Genomic DNA, 13978 nt, shown 5'->3' on the forward strand with positions numbered 1-13978 from the left:
CTTTTCATCACTCTGTACTGCTTTGTGCTTCTCTGGGGGTGGGGAAGGCATGGAAATTACCCTGCTCTCATGCCGTTCAGGGCACAGGGAAGCTTCTGCCATTGTGTCTGGTACCATCTGCCCAGGCACACTATGCAGTCATTTCTCTTCAGAGCCTCTGCCTGAGCAATGGGGCCAGGTTTTTATTTCTTCCAGAGACTACCGGCCTATCTAGGGGTTTTGACTCCATCCTCGACCTCAGCCAGTCGTGAGCGGTGCAAGATTAAACAGGTCCATGCATGTGTGTGTCTTTCCACAATGTCAGGCTTTTATTAATGCTATTCCAGTCCACGAGCTACATGGAGTTCCCAAGGAGGCAATTCTTAGTACTTCCTGTTCACTCTGTAGTCAGAGCCATGGGCACACAGACTCAAGCCACTCCACAACTCAGTCAATATTGCAAACCATATATAATAGTATATTTCATCAATATAGAAATGTTTTAGGTTAAACATTCCATGACAAACAAAGTAACATTTAACATCAAGAGGAAAAAGAGATAGGAGAAAGGATTAATGAACCAGTCCAGTGGGAGCTAAGAAGACAAGAGTCCTGGTCACACCCTGGGGTCCCTTTGGTCTCGAAAGAAGAGTTTTTGAGGTGGCAGAGCCTTCGGTGGCAGGTGCCAAATTCTTATCACAAGTGACTGCAAGACAGTGTCAGTTAAGACAGCCATTTTCGAGCTGCAGAAAGTCTAATCCTTTACAGTCACGGAGTTCTCTGGCAAGAACTGATAGTGGAAGAGTACGCTTGTTTACATCCTTATCTGGTTGCCAGCAGTCTTTTTTTAATTTGTTTGTTAAACAGAACATCTTATCCTTGTTGGCAAAGTGCTCTATGAAATATAAAATGGAGTCCTTTTTCTTCTTCTTTGAGACGGAGTCTCAGTCAGTTGCCCAGTGAGTGCAGTGGCACAACCTCAGCTCACTGCAACCTCCGCCTCCTGGGGTTCAAGTGATTCTCCTGCTTCAGCCTCCTGAGTAGCTGGGATTATAGGCGCCTGCCACCACGACTGGCTAATTTTTGTATTTTTAGTAGAGATGGGTTTTGCCATCTTTGCCAGGCTTGTCTTGAACTCCTGGCCTCATGATCCACCCATGTCGGCCTCCCAAAGTGCTGGGATTACAGGCATGAACCACCATGCCCAACCAAAATGAAGTCTTTTTCTAAGATGGAATTAGTTATGTCAACTACACAGCCCAAGAGCTGGAGGCAAGTTTCCTCTTTTTGGGACCCATTAGACTCTCTGTTACCACTTCTCTGTTTCCATTGAAGTAAGATAAACTCTTCCTCAAGGCTGAGGACTCTTTTCTAGTCTTGAGGCTGAAGACTGGAGAGAGAAGGGGTAAGACTGGGACATTTCCCTTTTACTCATGTGTTTTCCTCAATATACTGTATGTAGCATGGCTTCTTTTTGATCTCTAAAGCACTTAAGTTTTATTTTTTCATTTTTTATTTTATTTTTAGTTTTCTTCTGCTCACACATCCCAACTGCCTGACCTACGTTTTAAAATCCCAATTCAAGAATAAACTCCTTTAAAGTTTGTTATCTGCTGACACATCCTTCTTCCCAGTCAAGGAACACAGAGCAATCCATCTGTCTGAGTGGTGGTGGTGGTTTGTGGGTGAGGAGGCAAAGGGCAGGCTGGAGAAGAAGATACCACCATCCCGCCCATGCATGGGGTATGCGGGTATGGCAGTGCCTTAAGATTTAAAAATATTTAATACATATATTTTTTCTTGTGCTTTTTTCTTTTTTTAAGTCTTAACTGATGCCTTTAAAGGAGTATTTCCTCTATTTAAATAATGTAAGAACCCTTGTAAAATGAAGATCATTCGGCATATCCCTGGGGATGAATCAGATTCATTGAACTGCGATTGTGCAACTGTGCTTTCAGGCAGAGAGAGCTCAAAGGGTAGAACGGCTCTTTTGGAATTCTCAGATATATTTGGCCAGGTTTACTTAGAGGAGAACACGTTGTTTTTAATGAAAGGGATTTAAAGTCACAGTGCACCTTAAGGTGATGACTTTCTGAATGGACGCTCTTTCATGAGACCCAAGTTGCGAGGGTGAGTGCAGGATTGTTTCCTCTTGGAGGAACCCTGATAATCTCTTTGCCTCTCTTTCCTTGAGATGCTTTTCCTTCCATGAAATTTCATGGAGATGAGGACAAGTCAGCTTGGAGATCATCGTCTTCCTCTTTTGGGCTGTCTCTTTATTCTCTCTTTGGAATCAATCACTTCTAGTAATCCAGAAAATTGGGGAAAGGCTGGGGTGTTTCCTATCGGGAAGAAAGTTTTTTTTTGCATGTGTGTGAGAATGTTTTTCCTTTTTTTTTTTTGCAGTATAATTTACATGCAGTGATATGTACAAATCTTCAGTGAACGGGTTGATGAATGTTTACCTATGTATACCTACATGTAATCACTACTCAGATCAAAATAGGCAACCTGTTCACGACACTGAAAAGTTTTCTAGAGCCCCTTTTCAGTCAAGACCCATTCTTCCAGGTAACTACTATTTTGATTTCTGTCATCTCTTGGATGGGCTCTTTGGCCTTGTGTGGGTTTCTTCTCTTCTAACAGCTGGTGAGGTAAGCTGGCCCTGCTATTCCCCAGGCCTGAGAAGAAAGAAGCCAGTCTCTGGGAATTATTTAGAAAATTCCAGCCCTCCTCTTCTGTCTTTCAGAACAGAACTTTTTGTTGGATAAGCTTTTTGTTGCTGCTGTTTTTTGGTGGATGGGCTTTTCCCTCTGGAGTGGAAAAGTCTGAGGCTCAAATGCTTAGGGAGAAAGAGCCAAAGTAGGTCCTTTGGCGTGTTTTGGTTCTAGGCTGCACTTGGTTGGCTGAGACAAATTATTTCTCCAAATAGCCCATGCTAATTTATCAATAATAATGCTTTTACTATTTTTCACAATCTACATTCTTCCACTCAATAATATTAATACCCTATCTACTATAATCTATGGCTGGCAATGATGTTGTGGATTTAGGTTGTAATAGATGTAATATATGCTTTGACTTGAAAAATGCTGTTAGGGATGTGTAGGTGCTGAGATGTAAGCACTATAATGCTTATATTTTGTTCTGAAGATTTCTTTAAGGATTTCTAAACTCACTGGTTGAAGGGCTGAAACACATGAGACACTGGGGTTGAAGAAGCCTAGCCTAGCAGACACTTAATTTATTCCAACCCCAATCTTGATGGAGGTTGATGCAAGCTGTTGAAGAAAGGACAAGACTTGACCCAAGCACCTGAGGGTGGCCTCCAGTTGGGTCAAAGAAGAATAGGAATTTGGGAAAGTAAAACTGTGTTTTTTTGTGTGTGTTTTTTTTCAGGAACCAGCAAAGTTTTAATGTTTAATCATTAATAGCAAAATTGACCAAGGTCCAAGATGTGAAGATACCATGTTTAAGAAACTGGGGGGTAAATCACTCTATAGACTAACTATATAGTATGTGATAAGAAAGCACACTTTTTATAAAACCTGTATACACATAGTAGTTAGCTGCAAAAACCCATTCAATCTTCTCTTGGCTTGTAAAAATGGTGTTCCAGATTTCAGTATAAATTATTAGCAACCTTCACCTCTTGTGTGGCAGGTATCTTGTTTTTACTTTCCAGTTCTTCCACCCCAGCCCGTGTCATGAGATCTGCGATGTTCTTTTCCAGATCATCAGTGCAACTACTCATATCATCAGTTCTCCCAATGATCTGGTCAGACATGGTCTGAAATTTATCTTGGATCTGCTGCAGGAGTTTCTGCACCACTGAGGTGAGTTCCTTCTCATTCTTGGGGTCAGTCTCGGCTATATCCCTGGTGCCCATCTAGGTAGTGATTGTAAAACATTTTTTTAACCTATTCTGGGACCTTAAGTTCTTTGTGTAAAATGGAAGGAGATATGTAATGAGGGGGCTATTAATTTATTTCAGGAACAAGTATAGACTTGCTAATGGGAAGATCCATCTTCTAAAATTTATAGGGTATTGGCCAAGTTCAGGAATTTCACAGTGCTCTCTATGTTGGGATTTTTGGGTTATGTTCTTATGTAATCCATGTTGCATGACCCTTCTAGTAAGTTTGATTAGACAATGTAGCACAGCTTAATTTGATTTTTCTAAGTAGCTGGCATGAGTTTTCTCTAGGTTGTTTCCCAATAGACTCTGTGTATATGGACAAGATTTTTTGGTTAGGCAGACTTTACTTTTTGCAGGACGAGCCTTTAATCTGGGGACATGGAATGTCCAAATACCAGAATGGGGAGGACTTCACTCTGTGGCCTCTTCCCATCCTAGAGGTCTTATTCCCTCTAAGTAATCTATTGTTTTTTTTTTAGAGACAAGATCTCATTCTGTCACCCAAGCTGGAGTGCAGTGGCACAATCACAGCTCACTGCAGCCTCCAAACTCCTAGGCTCAAGCAATTTTCTCTCTTCAGCTTCCTGAGTAGCTAAGACAACAGGCTCAGGCCACCAAACCCAGCTAAATTTTAAAAACAGGTTGGTTTTGAACTCCTGACCTCAAGCAATCCTCCTACCTTGGTCTCCCAAAGTTCTGGGATTATAGGCATGAGCCACTGTTCCCTGCCCCTGTGGGTAATTTTTACAATTCTTATTAATATTTATTTTTTTATTTACTTGTTTATTTATTTATTTTTGAGACAGAGTCTCACTCTGTTGCCCAGGCTGGAGTGCAGTGGCACGATCTTGGCTCACTGCCACCTCTGCCTCCCGGGTTCAAGGAATTCTGCCTCTGCCTCCTGAATAGCTGGGATTACAGGCACCCGCCACCACGCCCGGCTAATTTTTTGTATTTTTAGTAGAGAAGGGGTTTCACCATCTTGGCCAGGCTGGTCTTGAACTCTGACCTCGTGAACCACCCGCCTCAGCCTCCCAAAGTGCTGGGATTACAGACATGAGCCATCATGCCTGGCCTAATTATTATTATTCTTTGAGACAGTATCTCTCACACTGTCATCCAGGCTGTAGTGCAGTGGCACGATCATAGGCTGTCTGCAGTCTCAACTTCCCGGGCTCAAGTGATCCTCCCACCTGAGCCTGCTGAGTAGCTGGTACTACAGGTGTGCACCATCATGCCCTACTATTTTTTTTTTTTTTTTAAGTAGAGACAGGGTTTTCCTTTGTTGCCTAGGCCGCTCTCAAACTCCTGGACTGGAGTGATCCTCGCACCTCGGCCTCCCAAAGTGGTGGGATTACAAGTGTGAGCCACCACACCGAGTCCAATTATTTTTAAAAAAATTTCCAGGGGATTTTCTTTATTTAACCCCTGTAAGCAAAGTGCTAGTGCCCATATGAATAGATACAGGGATATGACGAGATGGAAGGGGCAGGTTGTGGGACACTGACTGGGGTAGCTTTTCCATGGTCAGAATTGTACTTACATCCCTCTCTTTTGGCCTATTTTTTTTCTTCCAGGCCACTTAATTTTATTCGCTTGTTTATTTTTAATTGTTTTCTTTTTAAAAATAAATTCTGGCTGGGCATGGTGGCTCATGCCTGTAATCCCAGCACTTTGGGAGGCCGAGGTGGGTGGATCACCTGAGGTCAGGAGTTTGAGACCAGCCTGGCCAACATGGTAAAACCCTGTCTCTACTAAAAATACAAAAATTAGCTGGGCGTGGTGGCAGGTGCCTGTAGTCCCAGCTACTCAGGAGGCTGAGGCAGGAGAATCACTTGAACCTGGGAGGCGGAGCTTGAAGTAAGCCGAGATCGTGCCACCGCACTGCAGCCCGGGCGACAGAGTTAGACTCCATCTCAAAAAAAAAAAAAAAGCTGTCAAGCATAATTTGGGATAGCAGTGGAATATGTATTTTTGTTCTTCGTCTGTAAGCAAAGTTTCATGGAATATGTATAGTCACATATAGTGTGATTTTAAGATTAAACAGTCAATTCTTTATTATTATTATTAATAATTTATTTTTTTAAGACAGTCTTCGTGTGTCACCCAGGCTGGAGTGCAGTGGCATGATCTCGGCTCACTGCAACCTCTGCCTCCTGGGTTCAAGTGATTCTCACGCCTCAGGCCCCCAAGTAGCTGGGACTATGGGCACGCGCCACCATGCCCAGCTAATTTTTGTATTTTTAGTAGAGGCGGGGGTTTCACCATGTTGACCAGGCTTGTCTTGAACTCCTGACCTCAGGTGATCCACCCACCTCAGCCTCCCAAAGTGCTGGGATTACAGGTGTGAGCCACCACGCCCGGCCAGAATAGTCCATTCTTTATTATTTTACATGCTTCTAGAGTCAGAACGTAGAAATATTCACAAGGTGTTGACGGACAGAGCTTTCTGTCTCAGGTAGATTGGAAGCATTAACAATTTCCTGACAAAGGGATAGGCAAGATATTCAGATATTCTTCTGATATTTTCCCCTTCTAATCGGCCATTGGACATGCTATTGAACTTGTTAGTTAAACAGGCAAAAAACCAAAACACAGTGAGTGTTGATTTGGGAAAAGATTATAGTTCCTGTCCCCGATAACTCCATCAGTGCCAGAAACTTCAATTTGCCTATCTAAATCCAAGTTCCCTTTCTTTCTTAAATGTAGAAACCCTTTTATTTTTTGGTTGTGGCAATATTCTCAGCTATATGTCCAGCCTCTTTTACAGGTAGGTGTATCATCCAATAGAGTTCTAGCAGATGAGATGTAAACAGAAGATGTAAATAGGGTAGGGATTTCTTGGAAAGCTCCTTAAAAGGGGGCTGACCTGGCTGGGCACAGTGGCTCATGCGTGTAATCCCAGCACTTTGGGGGGCCGAGGTGGGTGGATCACCTGAGGCCAGGAGTTTGACACCAGCCTGGCCAACATGGTGAAACTCCATCTCTACTAAAAGAACAAGCAAAAAAATTAGCCAGGCACGGTGGCACGTGTCTGTAATCCCAGCTACTTGGGAGGCTGAGGCAGTAGAATGGCTTAAAGCTGGGAGGTGGAGGTTGCAGTGAGCCAAGATGGCGCCATGTCACTCCAGCCTAGGTGACAGAGTGAGACTCTGTCTCAAAAAACCAAAACAAAACAAAACGGGGGCTGACCTGCTGACAAAATTCTTTTACCTCTGTTCTTCTTCCTGACTGAAGGGAATTCCAAGGTTCCAGGAATTCAGAATGGGGTCTAGAAGGGGCTCTGGGCTCTGAGTGGCAAGTCATTGTTCCTGCAGTCTCCTTCATCCAGAAGGCTGAAGTCAAAGGAGGACCCAAGTGAAAGAATTTTTTTTTTTTTTTTAATTTTTTGAGATGGAGTCTTGCTCTGTCGCCCGGGCTGGAGTTCAGTGGCGCAATCTGGGGTCACTGCAACATCCGCCGCCTGGGTTCAAGCAATTCTCCTGCCTCAGCATCCCAAGTAGCTGGGACAACAGGTGCACGCCACCACGCCCAGCTAATTTTTGTATTTTTAGTAGAGATGGGGGTTCACCATGTTGGCTAGGCTGGTCTTGAACTCCTAGCCTCGTGATTTGCCCTCCTCAGCCTCCCAAAGTGTTGGGATTACAGGCCTGAGCCACTGCACCCGGCCGAGAGAATTTCTTTCTTTTTTTTTTTTGAGATGGAGTCTCGCTCTGTTACCCAGGCTGGAGTGCAGTGGCGCAATCTCGGCTCACTGTAAGCTTCGCCTCCCAGGTTCACGCCATTCTCCTGCCTCAGCTTCTCAAGTAGCTGGGATTACAGGTGCCTGCCACCACGCCTGGCTAATTTTTTGTATTTTTAGTAGAGACGGGGTTTCACTGTGTTAGCCAGGATGGTCTCGATCTCCTGACCTCGTGATCCACCCGCCTCGACCTCCCAAAGTGCTGGGATTACAGGCGTGAGCCGCCGCGCCCGGCGAGAGAATTTCTTTGTAAGGATAAGAATGCTAATTTAGTCCTGTTGATGACTTGGTATTCTGTGCGTAGACAGGCATTTACAGCTTAACTCCAGTAATTCGTTTCTGAAAACCAGACTATATGGTACAGAAATATTAACAAGAAACATATTTTACATCATATTAGTTTGTAAAAATTAGATCTTCCTTAGCCAATTCCCTGAAATGTAGATACACATAGCTAAATATCATATATAATAAGTAAACTGTCAAGTGAGGGTGGAAAAATGTTTAACGTGTTATTTCTTGGTCACCAAAAAATTGATATGGCTGTTAACATCTGTCTTAGTCCCTTTAGTGTTGCTGTAAAGGAATACCTGAGATTGAGTAATTTATTTTAAAAAGGTTTATTTGGCTTATTTGGTTGGCTGGAAACTTCAAATGGGGCATCTGTGTCTGGGGAGGGCTGCAGGCTGCTTTCACTAGGGAGGTGCCAGGCTCTTTTTAACAACCAGCCCTGCGGGAGCTAATACAGACTGAGAACTCACTCACCTGGAGGGAGGGCATAATTTACTAATGACAGATCCATCCCCATGACCCAAACACCTCCCGTTAGGCCTGCCTCCAATATTGGGGATCAAATTTCAACATGAGGTTTGGAGGCAACAAACATCCAAACCATAGCAATGTCTTTCTTTGTTTTATATAAAGTTCATATGGTCTTTTATGTTTTTTGTTTGTTTTCTTTCTTTCTTTCTTTTTTTTTCTTTTTAAGAAATGAGGCCTCACTGCACTGCCCAGCCTGGTCTCAAACCCCTGGGCTCAAGCAATCTGCCCACCTTGGCCTCCCAAAGTGCTGGGATTACAGGTGTGGGCCACTGTGCCTGGCCAATTGAATTTTAACAGTCACATTTCTAAATTTGAGTGTAGTGATGTGATCTTGGCTTACTGCATCCTTGACCTCCTGGACCAAAGAAATCCTCCCACCTCAGCCTCTTGGGGAGTTGGGACTACAGGCATGAGCCACTATGTCCAGCTAATTTTTTTGATTTTCTTGTAGAGATGGGATCTCGCCGTGTTGCTCAGGCTGGTCTTGAACTGCTGAGCTCAAGCAATCCTCCTGCCTTGGCCTCCCAAAGTGCTGAGATTATAGATGTGAGCTACCTCACCCAGCCTATTAACAGCCACGTTTCTAACATAAGATCAGACTGCATGGTTTCAGCTTGTTTTCCTTTAAGCCTATGTGTTGCGCCTCACCTGCTTCTGGCATTTGGTAGACTCTTCCCCTTGACTTCAGGACCATCTCCATGTATACCTCCTGGATTATATTCTTTCTTTTTTTTTTGAGACGGAGTCTCGCTCCGTTACCCAGGCTGGAGTGCAGTGGTGCGATCTTGGCTCACTGCAACCTCTGCCTCCCGGGTTCAAGCAATTCTCCTGTCTCAGCCTCCCAAGTAGCTGGGAATACAGGCGCCTGCCACCACGCCCGGCTAAGTTTTGTATTTTTAGTAGAGACGGGGTTTCACCTTGTTGGTCAGGCTGGTCTCGAACTCCTGACCTCAGGTGATCCACCCGCCTCGGCCTCCAAAAGTGTGGGATTACAGGCATGAACCACTGTGCCCAGTGATTGTATTCTTTTATAAGATGGTCAGTCAGTGTGGCCACAAGAGGACACACAGGAGAGGCTCAGGAAAATGAAGTTTATTATATTCACAGGCTCTACAGACAGAAGGCATGCCACTCCATCCAGGGCCACGTGGAAAATCCACCAGAATGGGCAGGAGGTAAAAGACAGGAGTGGGTAGAGGGTTTAGGCCAGAGTTTTTATCAGGGCATCCCCAAAAGAAAGTCAAGGTGGATAGGGTAAACAGTGTCCAATTGGCTACTTTGAATAATTTCCACAGGCTCTAGGCTATAGGGGTGGTCTCTAGTTTGCCTGGCACCTGGACCTGAGATGATTAAGGCAAAGGAATATTATACCACCCCCTGGAGTGTAAGGGCCAGATGGAGGAGGTAGGGCTCCGGATTGGTTGGTTTGTATAACAAAGATGTGCTTTCTTTGCTATGTCTTAAATATTGGCTAGTCAGGGTCAGGTGCAGTGGTTGATGCCTGTAATCCCAAAACTTTGAGAGGCCTAGGTTGGAAAATTGCTTGAGGCCAAGAGTTCAAGACCAGCCTGGGCAGCACAGCAAGACTCCATCTCTAAAAAAAATTAAAAATATAACTGGGGCATGATGGTGCATGTCTCTAGTCCTAGCTACTCAGGTAGCTGAGGCAGGAGGATTGCTTGAGCCCAGTAGTTCAAAGCTGCAGTGACCCCTGATCTTGCCACTGCACTCCAACCTGGAGCAAGACCCTGTCTCAAAAGAAAAAAAAAAGAAACGTTTAGTCCAGAGAGAACCAGGTTCTCCTCAGCCAGATACACACACACGCACACGCACACGCACACACACACAGTGCATACATATGTATACATATAAAATACATACAGCTCAGTCATGTTGATCAGATTCCAGGTCACATCCTTGAACTGCAGGGGGCTCCTTTGTCTTCTCTCCCTCTTTTTTTTTTTTTTTTTTTTTTGAGACCGAGTCTCACTCTGTTGCCCAGGCTGGAGTGCAGTGGCGCTATCTTAGATCATTGCAACCTCCGCCTCCTGGGTTAAAGCGATTCTCCTGCCTCAGCCTCCCAAGTAGCTGAAATTACAGGCGCGTGCCATCATGCCCAGCTAATTTTTGTATTTTTAGTAGAGACTGGGTTTTGCCACGTTGGCCAGGCTGGTCTTAAACTCCTGGCCTCAAGTGATCCACCCACTTCGGCCTCCCAAAGCACTAGGATTACAGGCATGAGCCACCGTGCCTGGCCTTGACTAGGTATTTTATCCTGACTTTCAGTTGGTGCTTCCTTTTGTCGAAGTTGTTCGTTACTGGGCTGTGGGCAACCACAGATCTAAATAGTAGGGAGCAGGTTATTTTACCTTTTGGTGGCCCAGTTTCCAGATCATAAAAATTATTAAAGTGTTTTTATGAGACTTATGTGACATACTATTTGTAAAGCATGCAGCACAGTGCCTGGCATAAAGTTGGTCTTCAATAAATATAATCTTTTTTAAATTACAGTTTTTTTTTTTTTGAAATAGGGTCTCATTCTGTCTCTCAGGCTGGAGTACAGAGACATGATCACAGCTCATTCCAACCTCAAACTCCTGGGCTTAAGTGATCCTCCCACCTCAGCCTCCTGAGTAGCTTGGACCACAGACGCACACCACCACATCAGGCTAACTAAAAAAAATGGTTTCTAGCAACAGGGTCTCACTGTATTATTGCCCAGCTGGTCTCCAGTTCTTGGCCTCAAGTGATCTTCCCACCTCGGTATCCCAAAGCACTGAGATTATAGGCATGAGCCACCCATCTGACTAATACATATGATCTTAATTCAATTAATAATTATTAAGGAACTACTCTGTGCCAGGCACTATGCTAGAAATAGGTCTTGAATAAGAAATAGTTTCTTTTTTTTTCTTTTTTCTTTTTTTTTTTTTGAGACGGAGTCTCGCTCTTGCTCTGTTGCCCAGGCTGGAGTGCAATGGTGTGATCTCAGCTCACTGCAACCTCCGTCTCCTGGCTCCAAGCAATTCTCCTGCCTCAGCCTCCTGAGTAGCTGGGATTACAGGCACACACCACCACACCCGGCTAATTTTTGTATTTTTAGTACAGACAGGGTTTCATCATATTGGTCAGGCTGGTCTCGAACTCCTGATCTCATGATCCACCTGCCTCGGTCTCCCAAAGTGCTGGGATTATAGGCGTGAGCCACCGCGCCTGGCAGAAATAGTTTCTTAACAGAAGAATCTATTCTGAAGAAAGAAAAAGAAGGAAAGAAAGAAAGGAAGGAAGGGAGGGAGGGAGGAAGGAAGGAAAGAAAGAAAGAAAAAGAAAGAAAGAAGGAACTCTTTTGGGTCTTACATATTCTGGGGGGACACAGACAGGTAAACTGCCGAGGATAACATACTGTGATAAGTACTGCCAGATGTGTAATTAGAGATTCTTATAGAAGCACATTAGAACGGCTGCAAGTTCAAGGTTGGAGCTCAGGGCTCCCAGAGTAAAGGATGCCAAAGCTGAGGCCTGTAGGATAAGTCGGGATGAGCCAGAAGAAGAGGAGGGATGCCTGGCACTTCCAGGGAATCTCAGAGGAATCTGGATGGTTGAAACCAAGAATGGCAGACCAAGCCTATGGCTAAGAAGGTGAGAGTTGAAGCTAGAGAGGAAAGCAGAAAATCCATCAGTAGGGGCCGTATCAACAGTTGGACATTTAAAACCTTATCCTAAAAGGGATGTTCAGCCATTAAAAATTTGTAATCAGGGGTAGACAGCATCCTGAAGGGCCCAAGGTTTCACGGAGGGGTAGTCAATCATGTCAGCGCCGCGAAGCCTGGGTCCAATCACATGATAACTGAAATATTTCTGTGTGATTTACAAGGAGATCATTAGTGATCTTGGCAAAAGCAGTTTTCAAAAGACAGTAGAGGTAGAAGCCAGATGATGTTGATTAGTGACATGAATTGGAAATGAGAAAAGGGTTACAGCTTGTCAGTAGAATAGATGTTCTATGGGGGGAGGGAGTTTTGTCTACCGTGTTCTTTGTTGAATCCCTAGTGCTTAAAACAAAACCTGGCATGCAGTTGACACTTGCAGACACAAATATTAAAATTTGCTGAATAAATGAAGTAACTGTGTAGAACATTTGTCTCTGAAGAGAAAGATAGACCTTCAGGGTCGAAGGATTGAGAATGGGTGGATTTTATATGGAGTGGGAAATCATGTTTAAATGCTGACAGAAAAGGAGCCAGAGAAAAAGTACTCAGAGGCGAGCAAAAAAGAAGGGAAGTTCAGAGGAATGAAACTCCAAGGAGGCAGGAGGGGCAGGGCACCAAATGCAGCAGAGGAATGAGACGTGGGATGAGGAAGGCCACCTCAGGTTCCCACTGAAAGACAGGACGAAAGGATGAGTGGCCTATACGGGGAGAGTGGTCAGTGGCAGAGGCTGAGCACATTTTGTTTGGAGGTGTCATTTTCTCTTGAAATAGGAGTGAGATTGTTGGCTGAGAATGGGAAGGAAGGAGGAGAAGAGAGTAGAGAGTAAGTTTGAAACACAGTAGTCACTATGATCAGAGGAGTGAGAGCTTGCTGGGAACACAAAAGAATTGCCAGCTGGTGTGGAGGTACTTCTGAGACTGGACACTCGAATCTATAGTTCCACAGCCCTGGGCTACGATTCCTTTCTCTCTTCTCAATCCACATCACTCCCTTTACCTAATTCTTTTTTATTTTTGTGGGTACATAGTAGGTGTATATATTCATGGGGTATGCGAGACATTTTGATGCAGGCATGCAATGCATAATAATCACATCAGGGTAAATAGGGTATGCATCACTTCAAGCATTTATGCTTTCTTTGTGTTACAAACAATCCATTTATACTCTTGTAGTTATTTTTCAATGCACAATGAATTATTATTGACTGTAGTCACCCTGTTGTACTATCAAGAACTAGATCTTCGGTTGAGTGTGGTGGGTCACACCTGTAATCCCGGCACTTTGGGAGGCCAAGGTGGGTGGATCACCTGAGGTCAAAAGTTCGAGACCAGCCTGGCCAACATTGTGAAACCCGGTCTCCACTAAAAGCACAAAAATTATCTGGACGTGGTGGCGGGCATGGTGGTGGTGGTAACCTGTAATCCCAGCTACTCAGGAGGCTGAGGTAGGAGAATCGCTTGAAACCGGGAGGTGGAGGTTGCAGTGAGCCAGGATTGCACCACTGCACTCCAGCCTGGGAGACAAGAGTGAGACTCCATCTTAAAAAAAAAAAAAAAAGAACTAGCTCTTCATTCTAACTAATAATTTTTTTGGTGCCCATTAACAGACCCCTTGCCACCCACCACCCTTCCCAGCCCCGGTAATCATTGTTCTGTTCTCTATCTCCAAGAGTTCAGTTGTTTTAATTTTTAGCTCCCACAAATAAGTGAGAATATGAGAAGTTTGTCTCTCTGTGTCTGGATTATTTCATTTAACATAATGTCCTCCAGTTCCATCCATGTTGTTACAAATGACAGGATCTCATT

The 13978-nt window shown here is 44.3% G+C and overlaps 1 protein-coding gene across 1 annotated transcript; it reads right to left on the reverse strand.

The window, feature by feature from the left end:
• Positions 1 to 3601: 3601 nt before the first annotated feature.
• On the reverse strand, positions 3602 to 3868 carry LOC101154063 (heat shock factor-binding protein 1-like). The gene has a single exon (XM_055384132.2). The coding sequence runs from the start codon at positions 3866 to 3868 to the stop codon at positions 3602 to 3604; it is 267 nt and encodes an 88-aa protein (XP_055240107.1).
• Positions 3869 to 13978: the final 10110 nt, after the last annotated feature.

Source organism: Gorilla gorilla, chromosome 3 (assembly GCF_029281585.2).
Source record: "Gorilla gorilla gorilla isolate KB3781 chromosome 3, NHGRI_mGorGor1-v2.1_pri, whole genome shotgun sequence".
Classification (NCBI taxonomy): Eukaryota; Metazoa; Chordata; class Mammalia; order Primates; family Hominidae; genus Gorilla; species Gorilla gorilla.